We start from the raw sequence: 16,541 nt of genomic DNA, 5'->3' as shown, positions 1-16,541 counted from the left end.
CAGAAGATGCCACGGCGATATTGCATATATATCCGGGATGTGGTAACTATAGTAACCATTTGAAAACTGAACGGCCTGCGATTGGACCATTTTTGTCTTTCCAATGGGATAGGGAATAAGGATAATTGCCCTCAATGGAGGATATATATCCCAATGTAATACTAAATATATACCCTGTATAATACACTATTTATGATGTTGATATAACCTATGATATGATGCAGGATGTATACATAAAAGTAAAAAAGAAATATTACGTTTTTGCACATATAAATACCAAACAAAACAAAAGTATCCCATTGCTTAATGAACAGCGCTCATCAATTTATTACAATTAAAGGATGGTATGTTCTGTAAAGAGGAAAGAATACATCCAACCGTAGATCTGTTTATGAAAACAAATAACTCAGACAACAATCTACAAAACAAGTACATAGACATATCCGATAGTACAATTCATTATTTGCATATATCACCACATCGATTGTTTTCGTTAAATCGTAAATACGAATTTTAATAGTTTCTACTCACAATGATTCTATTTCTCACATTATATGTAAATAATCATATACGAATTGAATAATTACTCTGTCGGACGATTACACTCCCTTCTATTGCGTAAACATTACGTAGGCAATATCGTTCAGACAGAATTTAGACGTTCGTTATTGAGAGCACAACACATTTTCCAAATTTGAAAACATTTTTAGTGACGGTCGACATTTGTGGAGCTCTTTCATCAGGAAGCATGTTGTTTGCCGGGACTCCCCTCTAAGTTCGTGGATGTTTGAAAGCAGGCGTAGTCAATCGAATTTCTTGAAGTTTGTAACCAGGAGAATGATCTCAACTTGTCATTATCTGCTACATAATTCCGGGTTCTATTGGATCTGATCTTCGAGGATTTCATGCTCACACCATCCCAGTCAATATTGCTTTGATTAACTAAATCATGAAATTAATTAGGGCATTCTGCAAAGTTTATGCCGTATTAATACTTTAATGTTCCTCAGATGTTAGTTCTGTCGTCGAATTCCTGTATCCATGTTCGTCGTCTTCGCCTGAGGAAACAAAAAATACGTAATCAAAGTATCAGATAAAAAAAATACATACTGAAACGGTAAATGAAAGTGACCATGAAATTGAGGTCAATAGTTTGGGGATTTTAGATAACGTAACTCACATTTATATAACACACTTGATGTGTTATATTGAACATACGTTAGAATAATTTTGTTCAGATGCCGACGATTACTAATATGCATGTGAAAACAACAAATCTGCATAGAAACAAAAGACCTACAGAAAGGTACAGAAATTATTCCACTCTTGGTAATGTGATCTATTATTCTGGTAATAGATTTATGTCTGTGAACATGTTGTTCTTGTGTAGATTGTAAACTGGTAACACTTGCACTTGTACACAGAATGTAATTTCTACAGTTTTATTCATGTGCTAAGTGTAAATACTTCAGATAACTGTACATAACTTCTTTGCAACATAAGTGTAACATATTTTCTAAATCGCTATTGTAAATCAATTCTCTACCTTGGCTATTACTGTGTAGCTTTAGTTAAAGCAGGGGAGTGGTCACATGCGCATGCGTCAGATGGCCATAGCGTGTCATTGTTTACAAACAAGTGTCTACCCATGACCCTTTGCGTTTTTAGCGTGTGTTGTTATGCGTCGCTTGGGACTCAATTCCCGCGCGTGCGCAGGTGACGACCCTCCTGCTTTAACGAGGAGACGCACTGTTCCTTTAAGTATTGACACTTACCCCGTGTTCCAAGTACAATACCCAGTACAACAGCTATAATTACACCACCAAGAACTAATCCTAACATAAGCGTGAGCAGCTTTCTCTTTGCTAAGTCCACATACACATCAGGCTGTTTCGTCTCCTGCTCCCCTTCTACCTGTAAAATTAAATTAATTAAAGTTGTTAGGAGATGACAATATATACAAATATCATAACATGTTTTGGATATAGTGGTTGTTATAGATTTCACAATTACGACGCGAGGTCACGTAGTCACAAATGTAATGACTATTATTGTATTACATTTTTTTTATTTGATATGATACCAAAACGTAAAGCACTTCTGTGATTAAATTTTCAACAATAATCAACTGGTTTTAAAATGGTGGACTGCCAGCTAGGTCAACCTTTCCAGTTTTGCCAATACCAGTGTAGTAAGGAGACTGGTGTTCAATGTCAAAATATATGAACAAAGAGCTTACAGAAACTATCCAACAAAATGGGATCCAAGTTAATAGTTTTTTTGAAAACTAAGTTTAAAAAATCGGTGTAAACGATGTACAGTATCTTTAGTATGCAAAAGATGAGTTTCAAGTTAGAGCGCCACCAGTCGATTTCCGTGCGAGAATGAGGTTTGATTACTCACTCGCGCAATGTATTTGCTTGTTTCCCTTGTTTCCGGTGTTCTAGTGAGCAATCGAACGTTCACGCGACGAAATAACCCCTCCCCCACGCGGATGAAATTGAAACGTATTATATATACGTTTATTTTAATAAATTTTAATATCATGATTTTGTAAACGAGACTGGAGACCATATGATTATACACACTTCATCATTTATGTGGTAAATGCTACACTGACTAATGGCGGATTCCCCACGTATGAATTCACTTATATAAGAAATTTAGCATGATAGCAATTAAATGCTAACTGCGAAACGATAGTATCATTTTCAGTTTTTACTCGTTACAAGGACGTCGCCCTTTACAGCCTGAGATGACATGGCAGTTTGCCATGTCTTGTGAGCATTGATAAATGGACACCAATGTAAAATACACTTTTCTTAGAAGCCGCGCCTCCTACCGTTGAGCGTTACTATGACGTAAACGGTGAAAGGAACCTCGTTCGCAGTGTCGATAATATTAAAGTCGTTCTACGTCAGCACCGATCGTGTTTCATTTCGTAGTTATTCTTCAATGAAAAATAACCTGATTCAAAAGTCACATTCTAAAAGACATGCGACTATTCAATCAACCACGTTTGTCGCTTGAACCACACTGACTTCACGGAAGAGCGTCATCGTTTATAGCGCCCTACTTGGGTATTGGTTTCACTTACATTTCAATGGTGATTAATTACGACTAGGAATATATTTTGATAAATCATTAAAAAATCACAATTCTCCAGTTAATTACTAATGACGAGATCATTACGTCACGCTCATACTATTAATTATTCATGCGGTGTTCGAATCGGGTGAACGAGTAAATACGATGAGGTTTCGTCATTTTGAAACTGTGGGTGGGGATTTTGACGATAATTCAACGGCAAAACAAAACAGTGGCTGGAAGTAAACAGTTTGAATAAAATGCAATTACAATATTAGTCGTTATGTAATTGTGAATAAAAAAACAAGTTCCCCCGGTCCCCATGGTTTGCCATTGAGTGACAGACTTGTCTGAGATGTCCAGTATTTCTTCAAAAATTACACATCAATGAAGAAGATTAAAGAGGGTCCGGGTGAAAACCACAAATACGTAATGACGCAAATAATATTAGGAATATCGTGATCGTCTGCACACGTTGTCTGACAATGACAGTATTCAGCAGAGTTACATAATTTCTATAATTACCAAATTATTACGTCATCTTAACAAACGCAATTGAATGCGAGTGTGGGTTGCAATGTAAGAGATCGACCATTTGCAATTATAGGGGTGGCTGGAAGAGTGAGTACTTTGCAATTCTAATGTGCGTTTGCGGTGAGGTATTTATCATGAATGTGTAAACATTTTGTTTCTGCAACACATTGCCTGCCATTTCCCTCCTCTCTCGGTATTTATAGCTTGCAATTTGTTTCCAACAAATCTTCCAGTCTCTCACAATGCCTTCAAACGGTTTAATGTAATTAATGTAGTTAAGAACATATATCGACTTTTTCATTGCAATTTTATTTTGTTTTGTCTGTTTTGTTCACACAAAAAACAGACGGGATAATCTTTTTCTAATTTTAACAAAAGAATGAATCAAACATTCTTATGGCTATTAATGATAGCAGTGGCGGATCCAGCAAAATGTATTGGAGGGGGCCAAGCTGCGCTTAAAATTACGGAGCGTAAATCGCAGAGAAGCTACGCGTAATCCAGATGATATGAATCGTCATGCGTTTGGAGGGGGCCATGGCCCCCCTGCCCCCCTCTGGATCCGCCACTGAATGATAGAACACATATTTCAAAATTATGTTAGGTAACCCATGGTAACTCGATCGCGTCAAAATTTTTCTTATATTATTAGGATGGGCAGTTATCGTTGTCATGCATTATCACAATTGTGAATTCTACTGGATTCATACGAAAATAGTTCCAAAATACCTTCATATATATGAGTTGAATCATTTACACAAGACGGGATTGAATACGTCGAAAAATGTGTCAAAAAACAAGCTGATCTCTGATTGGTCAGACTGTTTGATGTTAGGGTTGGGTAGCCAATCCGAAGGGCACAATGTTTGTAAGTAGTTTCACATGGACTGTAAGCATAAGATAAGTTTTTCCACATCAACAACTACGTAATACTTAAAAGCAAAAAATGCGATAGTTTGTTTGTTGCAAATTACCTCAACATTTGCGGTTTAAATACACTAGCCCCTCATACCCGTCGACAAAATGATGGGGCTCCTTACCGACTTGACATCTGTGCTGTCGAATTTCATGGATTTGTGAACTTCTGGATCAAACGGCACTACTTTTCTGGTGTCAGGAACTGTTCTAGGTGGGATTGTTGTATTTCCCGACATAGCAATTACATCACGTGACCATGACTGGCGTCATAATTACTACGAGAACAAAAATAACAGTATGGTACAGCTGTGTCAATGTGTTAATCCATCTAGTTTAAAAACACGAAGCAAAAAAAAATAATCACGCATCGTAAGCGTATCTATATATTTGTCATATACTGCACAATGATAATATGTGTGTTCGAATTCAACAAATGAATGACATTCAATATTGAATGAATATGCGTTTTTGATTTTTAAATGGGAGTCGATGTAGTCAACATTTGCAAATACTGGCGTAATTATAGCAATCTGTTTTCTATTTATCTTTGTGACATGCTCCATTTTCAATGGATGAAGACACATTTGTTTCCAAAATGGAAATGAGTATGGATTTTTACCGACCCATTTTTTTTTATTAATCTGTATTGAACTTTGATTTAACAATGAATACATATCTTTATGAATGATAGTGTCCTTGAAAATAATGGAATCACCGGACGCTGTCTGTTACACTGTGTCGACTGGCATGCAAATTAGGACAATGCATAAACCAATTAACAGCTGCTACGCGTTACAAACACAATTCACCATCAATGTCATATTTCTGTAATTCTCGGCTATATGACGAGGTAGATACAATAAATTAATTCTTGAATATTTAGCTCAGCTTGAAATTTCAAGAAGGTACTTAGTTCTTGGATATCGGATACAAACAAATATGATTCAACGTAGTCTGCTTACACATGTATTGGCCGTGTTTGTTTGTGTCGCCTGATTACACGTCAGTTCATTTAAGTCTTTAGCCTAATGGTCCACCAAATTATGAGGCATGACCGCGTATATCTTCTACGCTTTGTATACATTGATTTTTTAATCCCGTGTCATAGTCGACAGATTTCAAAATTGGCTTTTTTTTCTAGTTAAATGCACTGTGTGCTATTTCAATAAGGATATTCACAATGATTCATAGAGATGTTATAATAATGGCGGGTTTGGTTAGTACTGTGATCGGCGCATCGCAAAGAATCAATGTTATTGTGTACAAATACTCGGGGTAGGTAAATTTAAATTTAACATCTGAATACATGTAGTGTTTATCAAGCACGGATGAATTAATTGTGTTTATAATTACTTACATACTCTCGAATCAAAGTGCAATCATAAGAACGCGGATTCGTCTGTACATCGACTCCCTTCGCTTTATTCCCACTGTTTATTAATAATATGATTTCCAAAATGGCGATAATGATAACTGCCGTGGCAACTGTCGGTTATTATATAGCGCCCTCGCACAGTAAACTATATTATTAAGTGACAAACACAAAGGATGTTTTACTCATTACATTCCTTCACATCCTCAAAAATACAGATAATTTACAAGAGACTCGCCATCATGTGAAATTTCTATCTATAATAGCGTCGCTTGCGCATTTGCCATACAAAATGTATCTGTTTGAAAAATAATGGAATCGAATAAATAAATACTTGAGTAAATATATAAACATATTAATAAATAACAAAATGAATAAATAAATAAATAAATAAATAAATAAATAAATAAATAAATAAATAAATAAATAAATAAATAAATAAATAAATAAATAAATAAATAAATAAAGCAAGAATTAATGAATGAGGTCAATGTCACGACCAATACACAGTAGACAGCGGACGAAGGTATGAATAATTCTGGGCATTCAGCTTTTCATCCATATCATGTGGGTAATGAACTTGAGTGCATGTAGTAGGTGACTAATCAGACCAACAATGCAGAAGAAGATCCAAACATGTAATGTATTGATTAGCAAGCAAAGAAGGCAAGTATGAATATGCAATGCGTTAGAAAGTATCGCGCGTTAGAAATTATTTTACATAAATTGTGCGAATGTCGATAGCGACTATCGATTGTATCTCAAATATAAAATTGAAGCTGAGGTAGACATGATTACTTACATGATACGATTAAATGAGTTTGGAGTCACAGTTCCGAGATGATAGGGATATATTCTTGCACGTGAGGGAAATATTACAACTTGCCAGCCCAGGGGTGTACAATCACGTGACTAGCGTGCTGACAGATACAAATCAAAATCAAATTGTTAAACACAGCTCCCAACAGGTGGCTTTGGTTATATGTTATTTTGAAAGCTGTGATCGATATATTATAAAACAACAGCGAGAGCGGCCTTTGTGGCGTATTTAAATATCTTTTGTAATGAAATATTCATAGTATTGTATATCACTGAAGTTAGTCGAATTACCACCGTCGACTGTCCTTCGAACCGTGTCAGACCAGATTATTATTTATATGCTAATACGTTCCAGTGCCGACGACAACTGATCAAACTGTATAAAATGGGAAATATTCGACTTTCTAATGAATTAAGGGGGTCATTGATGCTTGGCATTTGAGTGCAGCGGTGTGTTATTTTATCACAATTCACTGAAAATGACAGGAATTAGCTAGAAGGAATTTATTTATTTATGCAAAAATATAGTATTATTGACAATTTGTTGATAAATATCGCAATACACTGCTATCCATCAATACGGAGTAATTGTTTTCTTTTATTAATAGAAAAAGCTGACTGAAAACCATTCAAAATCAACGTTGTAATCAATTGAATTGTTTCGCGATTTATGCGATACTTTTCCCGCTCACTTAAGGGAGCCGACAGACCGGGCATTCGCTGTGTTCACGGGGAATCGCAGAGCCGTAGTGTGCTCGTTCAGCAAAGAGTATAACGTTCTCACGTTGTAGTCCTCGTTGCCTTGGTCATACTCTTACTTGTAGTCGCTGTGTCTGCAGAGAGGATTTTATCCAAATCGTGCATGTACCGCGAGTGAACGTTTCCGCAAACGCATTGGATTGAACCGTAGCCGAATTCTTGCTGGTAAATCGGATTGACACGATAAACGGCGGGTACTGCTACTACACGGTATAAGCCACTGGTCGTAAATTGAAGTGAACCGAGTGCCAAACCGACGATAGTAGGGAAAAGGACTGCACTTCGTAACACGTTCACTGGTAAGATCAATATTTAGTTAAACATCGATTCATCAGTGGTTGCTGCTGCCCGACATAGTTGGGCGGGACTTCGACTGTGATGGTATCGTTTTCTCGAAATAACGCAACAGCGGAGAGCGAATTGTTAGGACAGAATATTATTAAAATATGTATACATATTCGAATAACGCCGATATGTCGGTTACCTATTTGTATTAGTCGGGTCGTGATACACTGCGCTACATAAGTAATTTGAATACTTGACTTGGCCAAGTGTCTGTTCAGCCTTGCTATGCAAATTAGTCAGTTCGTGCGGAATGGACTTCTTGAAAATTAGGCTGCCAAGCCATCACTTAATTAACTCAATTTCCGCGCTTATGGTTGGGAAGTGACTTTGAAATACTACATCTTTATCTCTCGTTGAACAATCAGGTGATCGATTTGTTTACAAGAGCCCTTTATTAACATCACTATCGTGCAAGTTACAATCGCATTCGTGTTGTCGTCTGTCACCGCCTTTTTCCCGCCATAAATCTCCGGTTTCACAAACCGTCCTATTATAAGCCGCGCACAAAGAAATAGTACGCTGAAATCGTTCATGTAAATTGTAAAGAACCGCTTACATTTTTTAATAGAACATCAAATTTGTAACGGTTGTTCTCGCTTGTTTTCTGTGGAATGTAAGATTTAGGGTTCACACTTAATTGAACTTCATAATCTTTCTGGTTGAATATTTTGGAAAGTGAGTGACACATCACGTTCGTCCAGCGTAATATCGCTTACTACAACAAGACACTTAATAGCTGTCAACATTATCAACATCCAGTATGCGCTGAAACCAAGTCATCAGCGCCACATATAATATTACTGGAATATTTTAATATATTTTATAAAAGAATATAAATAAGCAGTTGTCAGTCAATATGAATTTGCAGGAGTATTAATAAACGCGATTTAAAACTAGACATACCTGCAATGCGCACTGTAATACAGAGATATGTTAATACATTTTCTAAAAAAAGCAAATAGAACAGGTAGATATTAAATATGTAGTCGTTAGAGTATTAATAGATACGCTTTAAACAAAGACATATAACGATGGGATATTTTAATATATTTACGAAAAATAATATAAATATAATAAGCAGTTTACACACAACGTGCAATCGAGGAAAGACAAGCTTGGCACGCGCGTTTAAACACCGTGACAAATATATTCGGTGTATTTCGACAGCGTTTATTCGCAGTGTTATTATTTGTCATTTATCTAATATAATATAGGTGTGTAGAAACTGGGCGTTACATTATAACACCAGGTAACCAAAAAGATAACACACAGAGGGAATCCTGTTAAAAATATGGATTGAAAACAAAAAATGCATCTATTCCACTCTGAAGAAACCCTAGCTCAAAACCGAGTGAAGGAAAAAACAGCTGACACATCCCCCTCCTAGAGTTGTTAATGGTCAATTCCTTATTATTATGATAAAAGAAGATGCAGTCATTCACTTATTCATTCATCACATTTGTGTGGCAAGGTTAAATAGATTGATCAATGGTATAGAGTGTACAGTCACGCAGTGCCTCGCACTGTAGTTCGTGGAAAAATTCAAGGTCAAATGCATGTGGGGGTTAGTTACGGAGTGCACGATTACACAAAGAACGCGTGTCCTTATACAGTCGGTTGTAACACATGGGGGTGGGTTGATTTGTCATTTTTATTTCGCGTGATCGCATCAACTCATCACGTTGACCTTGAGAAAGATGTAGAAGCCTACCATGTATGTAAATATCAAGAATTTATTCATTTTGCAAAAAATTGTACTCCCGGGCAATTTAACTTAAACAGTTGTGGGTTACCAGCTTAAATGGTTGTACTTTGGTGGACAATGGCCACATCTCAGTATTATAACGCTTATATCATAGATTCCTATAGCAGAGATATTATGTCATATTTTAAATTGTAGGCTAGTGACAGACTGAGGCTGAAAAAAATGAATGTGGGGTACTTTTTGTTTTAAAAACTGTGTTTTAAAAAAGTGTAAAAATGCAATTTTTCTTAAACATTGTGTTCTGAGGAATTATTCTAAAAATAGCGATTTTTGAATAATATTAGAACAAATTTCTAATAATACATCACTTTAACATAAAAAAAGAATGGTAATTCATGGTGCCATGGGACAGTGACTCAATCATTTTACATAATAACTCAATGCATATTGTCATGCAATTTCATGCAAATTATGCTTGTACCTTAACTTGAATTTTATAATACAATAAAGGTACAGTGAGTATATTCTGTTGTAGACACTCTACCACACATCAATGTTACATCATTATTTTAGCATTGCCACACATGTATGTAGTTCTTGAGTATATATCTAAGCTGGGTAGAGATAAAGTACACAGGATATTTGACGTAAACCCGCATACGCGCATATGTACGGCAGTCAGTACACGTATTGGAGTTGCTGTTTTTTAGTATAAAACACGTTTGTCAAATAAGCCTAACTATCTGTGTACTTGAGGGGAGAGGTTGACACTTGAAGCCCCGAAGCTTGACTGCCTCAAAGATTGAGCTCCTTCAAAATGTCATGGTGAGACAAAATGCTTGTTTTGAGTGTTATGAATAATTAGAAAACACACGTATATTGAGGGTAGAACTAAAGAATTATTTTATAGTCCAAATGTCATGAATAATTATAGTTAATGGAATACAAAAAAAATAACTAATATAAAACAAACACATGTAGTCATGTTTTGGCAACAACTTTATGAACAGAGACATATCCGAAATATAAACAATAACCGAAATAGGGAAACATAGCATCTTTAGTATATGTTATTGAGAACACACAAAACATTTTCTTTACGCCCTTTTAGCTTTGTGACAGCATGGGAGAATCATGGTTTGAATAGAAAAATATGTATATATGTAACAACATAGACAGTGCCGCACTGTTAACTGAGATATAGAGAAACTTGTAAAAAAGCAAAGTTTGTTGTATCCAACTGAAATATGCCAAACATTTCTTCGCTCTACTCTTAAAATTCAACGTAGCCTGAACTCTTATAACAGACGGCAGATCCGTTTCCGATCAAATTTCAATCACGACACATCTACACGCACATCGAACTACACTGCTTGACTACACTCGCATAGTTTGGTATCATCGTGACGTCATATTTTCCGGTTCATTTATTACTTACAAGAGATATTTGTACAATATATACGTACAATATTTCGCTACGCGTGCGTTTCGCCGTAATGCGCTGTATGGGGGATGCTTGGCCCCCAGTAAAAGAGAAAAATGTCTTGTTGAAGTCTGTCGATATTCAGAGGAAAGTGTCCTTATGTATGTAGCATTGGCTTGGTTATAGGAATAACACGAGTCACGTGAACAATTCGAACGCAAAAACATTTCTTAATAACTTACTAGAAAAAAGTGAATGAACTTGACATACAAACAAATACATTCTTCTAGACTTCATCCCATGTGTTTGAAATGGAGAATCATCCAATCTATTTTAAGACATTATACGTGCTCCATGTTTTGAGATCCGGAATAATCAGTCAGACCTCTTCACTTGCCTATTTTAATATTTTTTTTCTCATTTGTGTCAACACACTGCACCCACAAACGATGAACGAACTGCGAACGAGCATGTAAATGAGACGCAATCAAACATACCATCACGTGCATATCCTCAATGGTTCGTCTGAGAAATGCATTCAAGTAGAAATAATACTAATTAAGGCCATTGGATTTCGATTCTTTGCCGACCTGAATGGTAAAATTCCAGCTGTACACTCGACATTTACGCAACATTCCAATGTACCATGATATTGTCTCTCTTACTACCCATCCTATCTCCAAACGAACAATTCTCAGTGAAATTATTAGGATAAATAGACAACCCATGAGCTACTGATAATGAAATGTGGTTGTGAGACACTTGCCCAACTAATAAGATAATACCTTTCTTATGCTGGTCTCACAAGCTGAAATACCCTAGACACTTATACGGAAACCCTCTAGGCTAATACAGAAACCCTTTGGGCTAACAGTGAAACCCTTGAAGATAACGCTGAAAACCTAAATGATAGCACTGAAACCCTGAAATACACTGGAGGCCTCGAGACTAATACTGAAAACCTGGAAGCTAGCACTGAAACCCTGAAAGCTCACATTGAAACCTCGTGGATAACACTGTGAGCCTGCAAGCTAGCACTGAATTCCCCGAGGCTAACACTGGAACTCTCGAGGATAACACTGATACCATGGAAGCTAACACAGGAAACCTCGAGGCTAATACTGAAAACCTGGAGGCGAGCACTGAATTCCTCGAGGCTAACACTGGAACTCTCGAGAATAACACTGATACCATGGAAGCTAGCACTGGAAACCTCGAGGCTAATACTGAAAACCTGGAGGCGAGCACTGAATTCCCCGAGGCTAACACTGGAACTCTCGAGGATAACACTGATACCATGGAAGCTAACACTGGAAACCTCGAGGCTAATACTGAAAACCTGGAGGCGAGCACTGAATTCCTCGAGGCTAACACTGGAACTCTCGAGAATAACACTGATACCATGGAAGCTAACACTGGAAACCTCGAGGCTAATACTGAAAACCTGGAAGAGAGCACTGAATTCCTCGAGGCTAACACTGGAACTCTCGAGAATAACACTGATACCATGGAAGCTAACACTGGAAACCTCGAGGCTAATACTGAAAACCTGGAAGAGAGCACTGAATTCCTCGAGGCTAACACTGGAACTCTCGAGGATAAACCTGATACCATGGAAGCTAACACTGGAAACCTCGAGGCTAATACTGAAAACCTGGAAGCGAGCACTGAATTCCTCGAGGCTAACACTGGAACTCTCGAGAATAACACTGATACCATGGAAGCTAACACTGGAAACCTCGAGGCTAATACTGAAAACCTGGAAGCGAGCACTGAATTCCTCGAGGCTAACACTGGAACTCTCGAGGATTACACTGATACCATGGAAGCTAACACTGGAAACCTCGAGGCTAATACTGAAAACCTGGAGGCGAGCACTGAATTCCTCGAGGCTAACACTGGAACTCTCGAGGATTACACTGATACCATGGAAGCTAACACTGGAAACCTGATGATGTCTTTATCGATGTCGACAAGTGTAGCGTATTTCGTGGAGAGTAACTATTGTAGGACACTGAGCGAGTCTAGGTCTGAGGGAAACGCTGTGACGGTTTCATCGACACGTTTGAGTAGTTTGGTCATCTGCCCACGATGTGCTGAACGGGTCGCGCGTAGCTTGGATAGCGATGGCGAAGGAGTTGGCTGTGGAGATGTCATCTTGGAATCCTGGTCTTGGCACCAAAAAATGCAGCGTACGAGAAAAACTGTATTTTAGGAGACGGTTCGGCAACAGACGACTATGCAAAGACACAACCAATTACGTAGAACAGAACAGCAACGTTTATTGATGACGGGAACAAAGACTACTGAAAAATATACATTTGCTTTGTCTTTAAATAGACTTATATATGACCTTCGGTAAAAGGCGCAGAAATTAATCCCATGTGGGATTGGTCAGTAACTATCAGTAGCCTTGGACATGATTGGTCCGAATTAACTAATTGTGATTGGCTAAAGAAATCACTATCAGAATCCGTATGTGAAGTCTAGCTCTAGCACATAATTTTTAGGATTTATGTTTCCGATAAACCTGGAAGCTAGCACTGAAAACCTGAAAGCTAGCACTGATACCCTGGTAGCTTGCACTGAAACCGATCTAACACTAAACCAATAAATCTAACACCAAAACTCTCCGAGGCTAACACAGAAACATTTGGGGCTAGCACTGATACTAAATGTTTCATGTTATCATCTTAGCAAATGTTCCACATGTTGGTCTGGCAGTCAGATATTTTCCAGCACTCCAGGTCAAACCTGGTATTTAATCATACATGACATGTATGTTTTCATTTCGGTGGATATCTTTACAAGAATAATACACTAGTGTATATATAGCTCAATGAATGGGATAACATCGCGGTCATTGGCATATTATGTCTCATTCATAGATCAACCAGTTGAAATCATTAGGAGGAACGGGTTGATTTAAAATAAAGTCATATATTTGCTCCAGCTATTAAATTATCGGCGTTTGTACCCGAGGGACCTTTCGTAGGTTCTACACCTGGGAATTTGCATGTATAATATATAACGTATTGTAAACGCTCATGAACAGTATTTTTGTAGTTCACATGACATGTTCTTTCCATCAAAAAAGTTAGTACAAATATTTTCAATTTGACTGTGATTTACTTTAAATCTAATGTTTATATGCGCACGCATGGGAATTGACTCCCAAGCGACGATAACAACACACGGTAAAAACGCAAAGGCTCATGGGTAGACGCTTGTTCGTAGACAATGACACGCTATAGCCATCTGGCGCATGCGCGGGTGACGACTCCCCCGCTTCAAGCAAACATACACAACATGTATGTCATGAACAACTCCATGCATCCTTATTCTAATTTGGAAGGTGGTCACATTTGTAGCGAATTCGAAGTCATAGTTATGTTTTAATAAAATACTGAGAAATAAGGTTGGTATGCTAAATAATGTACGCATTTGTGCCTAATAATGACGTTATGTACATGTTGTTTTGATATATAGATTGATGAGTTGCCCAAGGCATGATGCAGTCATCTGTCCCTGACATATGCAGGATGTTAACGCACAGATGTTGTCCCAGTGAGTGTGTTTGACGTGGATTCTGAGCATTTGCTTCGAATAATGGAGAAATAAAATTGGCAGATGTAATTGAGAGACAAATTTGTTACTTTCGTAAAATATACCCATCCCCTTCACTTACTGTGTGTGTATTCGCGCGTGGCGATAACACTGCGAAAATGCGACAAACGGTTGGGCTTTTGTCACGCTGCAGTACAATTTAGTGAATAGGTTATTGACGGCCTGTACATTTTCCTCCGTTATTTTTAATGTAATGCTTTTAGTAGTATCCGACAATTGGAAGGCACAATTGTGAACAATTGAAGTAAATGTTTCTATACAAAAATACAATGTCAATATGGTACGTTTGCACTTTGTGACCGTGGTGGATGTCCTCTATTTTTACTACTAGTATAATGATCTCATTGATGGTAGCTGAAATATGTGACATGGATCTCATTACGTGGTTTTATTTGAATGGATTCAACTGTGATAGTGCCAGGTCTCCAATCGAATGGTGTCGGCTTTTTAAGCACCAGCTGTGTTGTTTTATTTAATCCGAAACGGCGTACAATGTTGTACTGGATTGGATAAATACTAATAAGCAAACGGGGTAGCGTTTTTTTTATATTTTCAAAAAATGCTACAGGTTGTCGTCATCTCAGCTAATGTACTATATGCCATACTTCATTCATTATAACACATGTATTTAGGTAAGTGTTCTAATGTGCACTTTTATTGGGTTCAATAAAGGGCCGTAGTCGTCACGACCGCATTCGTTCGATATGGTTCCCATGCTACGCATAGCAACATATACACATGTAGATCGGATGTGTTGTTTATTTACATGATATATTAAGAACTCATTCGATCACACACATACATAACGACCACCGTTTGTGAAATTGACGTTAATAGAATACAGCGCACTAATACTGTTTATGTCCAGTGAAATTACGTCATCAGCGTACAGGCCCAGTCGAAATTGGTTTACCACTAATTATGTTAACATCTTCAATTGTGTAAGATTTTCCGTAGCTACAGACGAAACGAAACAAATACGAAAAGCCGGTGTACCCGAATTTTCTATGGAAACGACGATTTAAGCCCCATTCTGACGACCTTCTAATAACATTGAGAATTGGTCCAATTACATACTACTGGAGGTTCATTATTCAAGTTTTCCCCATGGAACTTTCGAATCGTCAGTCACATGATTTCAGAATTTCCAATCAAAATTGTGTTAGCTACGTTCATCTGTAATGCCCAACCTCCATTCAGTCTACCATAATATATGTACGATCATCGACTCTTTACAATTATTCCCTCACTTTTACAGTGATACGTATGTAATAAGTAGGCTCAACATGAATTTTTCGTACTAGAATCTCCTTCTCCCGAAAAATTGTGAGTACAAAAATATTATTATTCTATCGATCACTAATAACTGCCAACGTGCTTGCAATGACAGGTTTCTGTATAGGAAACAACCCAGTTTGGATCAATATCTGTTTTGAAATAATTACATACAATATGGAACAAGAACGTACATGTGAAAACAAATTATTTGAAATGATTAATTGGTAAATTTGCTTATAGCAGTTTCGAAAACACCATGATATTTCACAAATACAAAATGACTGTATGAAGCAAAATACTGCCTGGCATAATTGTGTGAGCAATTGTCGTTAGTGTATAATATACTTTGAATGCATATGACAGTCGACGAGATATCGCTGAGCGCGAGAGCGCCACGAGACTTTGCTCCTCAAATAGTTTTCTATTCTTCGCCGTGATCACGTGACGTTCCTTGTACAATGGTTTCATAGATCAAGGCAGTTGTGGGTGCGATGACGGGAGAGAATGAACTTATTTAATTACAAAGTCTCGCGACTATGTCATTCTCAACGTGATCATTGTTGTGCAAGTATGTTAATGAAAATTGAGCGTTTTTCTATTCAACGGCCTTTCCAATTAAAGTAAAGTTGTAACAAAAATACAGATATCCTGCATAATCATATACCTTTTGAAAA

At 37.3% G+C, this 16,541-nt stretch overlaps 1 protein-coding gene across 2 annotated transcripts; it reads right to left on the bottom strand.

Moving 5' to 3' along the window:
* Window positions 1-294: 294 nt before the first annotated feature.
* LOC100370377 (uncharacterized) lies at window positions 295-5,994 on the bottom strand. 2 transcript variants are annotated; one of them, XM_002737695.4, is made up of 4 exons: window positions 5,897-5,994; window positions 4,662-4,814; window positions 1,776-1,914; window positions 295-1,058 (listed from the first exon to the last, which is right to left on the bottom strand). In XM_002737695.4, the coding sequence occupies exons 2-4, from the start codon at window positions 4,773-4,775 to the stop codon at window positions 997-999; spliced, it is 315 nt and encodes a 104-aa protein (XP_002737741.1). In that variant the 5' UTR covers window positions 4,776-4,814; window positions 5,897-5,994; the 3' UTR covers window positions 295-996. The 2 variants fall into 2 exon arrangements, with proteins under 2 accessions (XP_002737741.1, XP_085351668.1); XM_085495542.1 differs by having other exon boundaries at window positions 5,901-5,972.
* Window positions 5,995-16,541: the final 10,547 nt, after the last annotated feature.

This window comes from Saccoglossus kowalevskii, chromosome 22, assembly GCF_978046115.1.
Source record: "Saccoglossus kowalevskii chromosome 22, keSacKowa6.1, whole genome shotgun sequence".
NCBI lineage: Eukaryota > Metazoa > Hemichordata > Enteropneusta > Harrimaniidae > Saccoglossus > Saccoglossus kowalevskii.
This window is presented reverse-complemented; position numbering and strand designations above follow the sequence as displayed.